This window comes from Merops nubicus, unplaced genomic scaffold (genome assembly GCF_000691845.1).
Source record: "Merops nubicus isolate BGI_N331 unplaced genomic scaffold, ASM69184v1 scaffold17757, whole genome shotgun sequence".
In the NCBI taxonomy this organism is placed as follows: Eukaryota; Metazoa; Chordata; class Aves; order Coraciiformes; family Meropidae; genus Merops; species Merops nubicus.
The window spans coordinates 6,685-7,033 of record NW_008619796.1 but is presented as its reverse complement, the minus strand read 5'-3'; the positions used below and the strand labels follow the sequence as shown (position 1 = coordinate 7,033).

The window sequence follows — 349 nt, the reverse complement described above, 5'->3', positions numbered from 1 at the left end:
AGCCCCACGGAGTAGCCGATCTGGGCCAGGATGTACTGCAGCTTGCTGTTCCAGGCCGGGCGGTTCTCCCCATCCAGCTCCTCGTCCCCATCCTTCTGCTTGTCCCAGGCCTCCCCCGTGACGTTGAGGACGCTGCGTTTGTAGTCCACGGGCTCCTCGTGGGCCAGCAGGTCGGCCACCGACTCGGTGACGTGCTCGCTGCTGTGCTCCCGCTGCGTCACTTTGCTGTTCTTCGGCATGGGGGCGGCTCCAGGAGACCCCCCCCCGAGGGGGCACGGGGCAAACAGGAGGAGAGGAAGGTCCCGCAGGGAGCGGCGCCCGTGTGAGCTACGGCTCGGGTCTCACCTCC

The 349-nt window shown here is 67.9% G+C and overlaps 1 protein-coding gene across 1 annotated transcript in view; it reads right to left on the bottom strand.

Moving 5' to 3' along the window:
* Nucleotides 1-239, bottom strand: part of SLC6A17 (solute carrier family 6 (neutral amino acid transporter), member 17) — a 10,730-nt gene extending 10,491 nt beyond the window's left edge. The window contains exon 1 of the mRNA XM_008943934.1: nucleotides 9-239. Coding sequence (XP_008942182.1) covers nucleotides 9-239 — 231 coding nt within the window. The remainder of the gene's footprint in view (nucleotides 1-8) is intronic.
* Nucleotides 240-349: the final 110 nt, after the last annotated feature.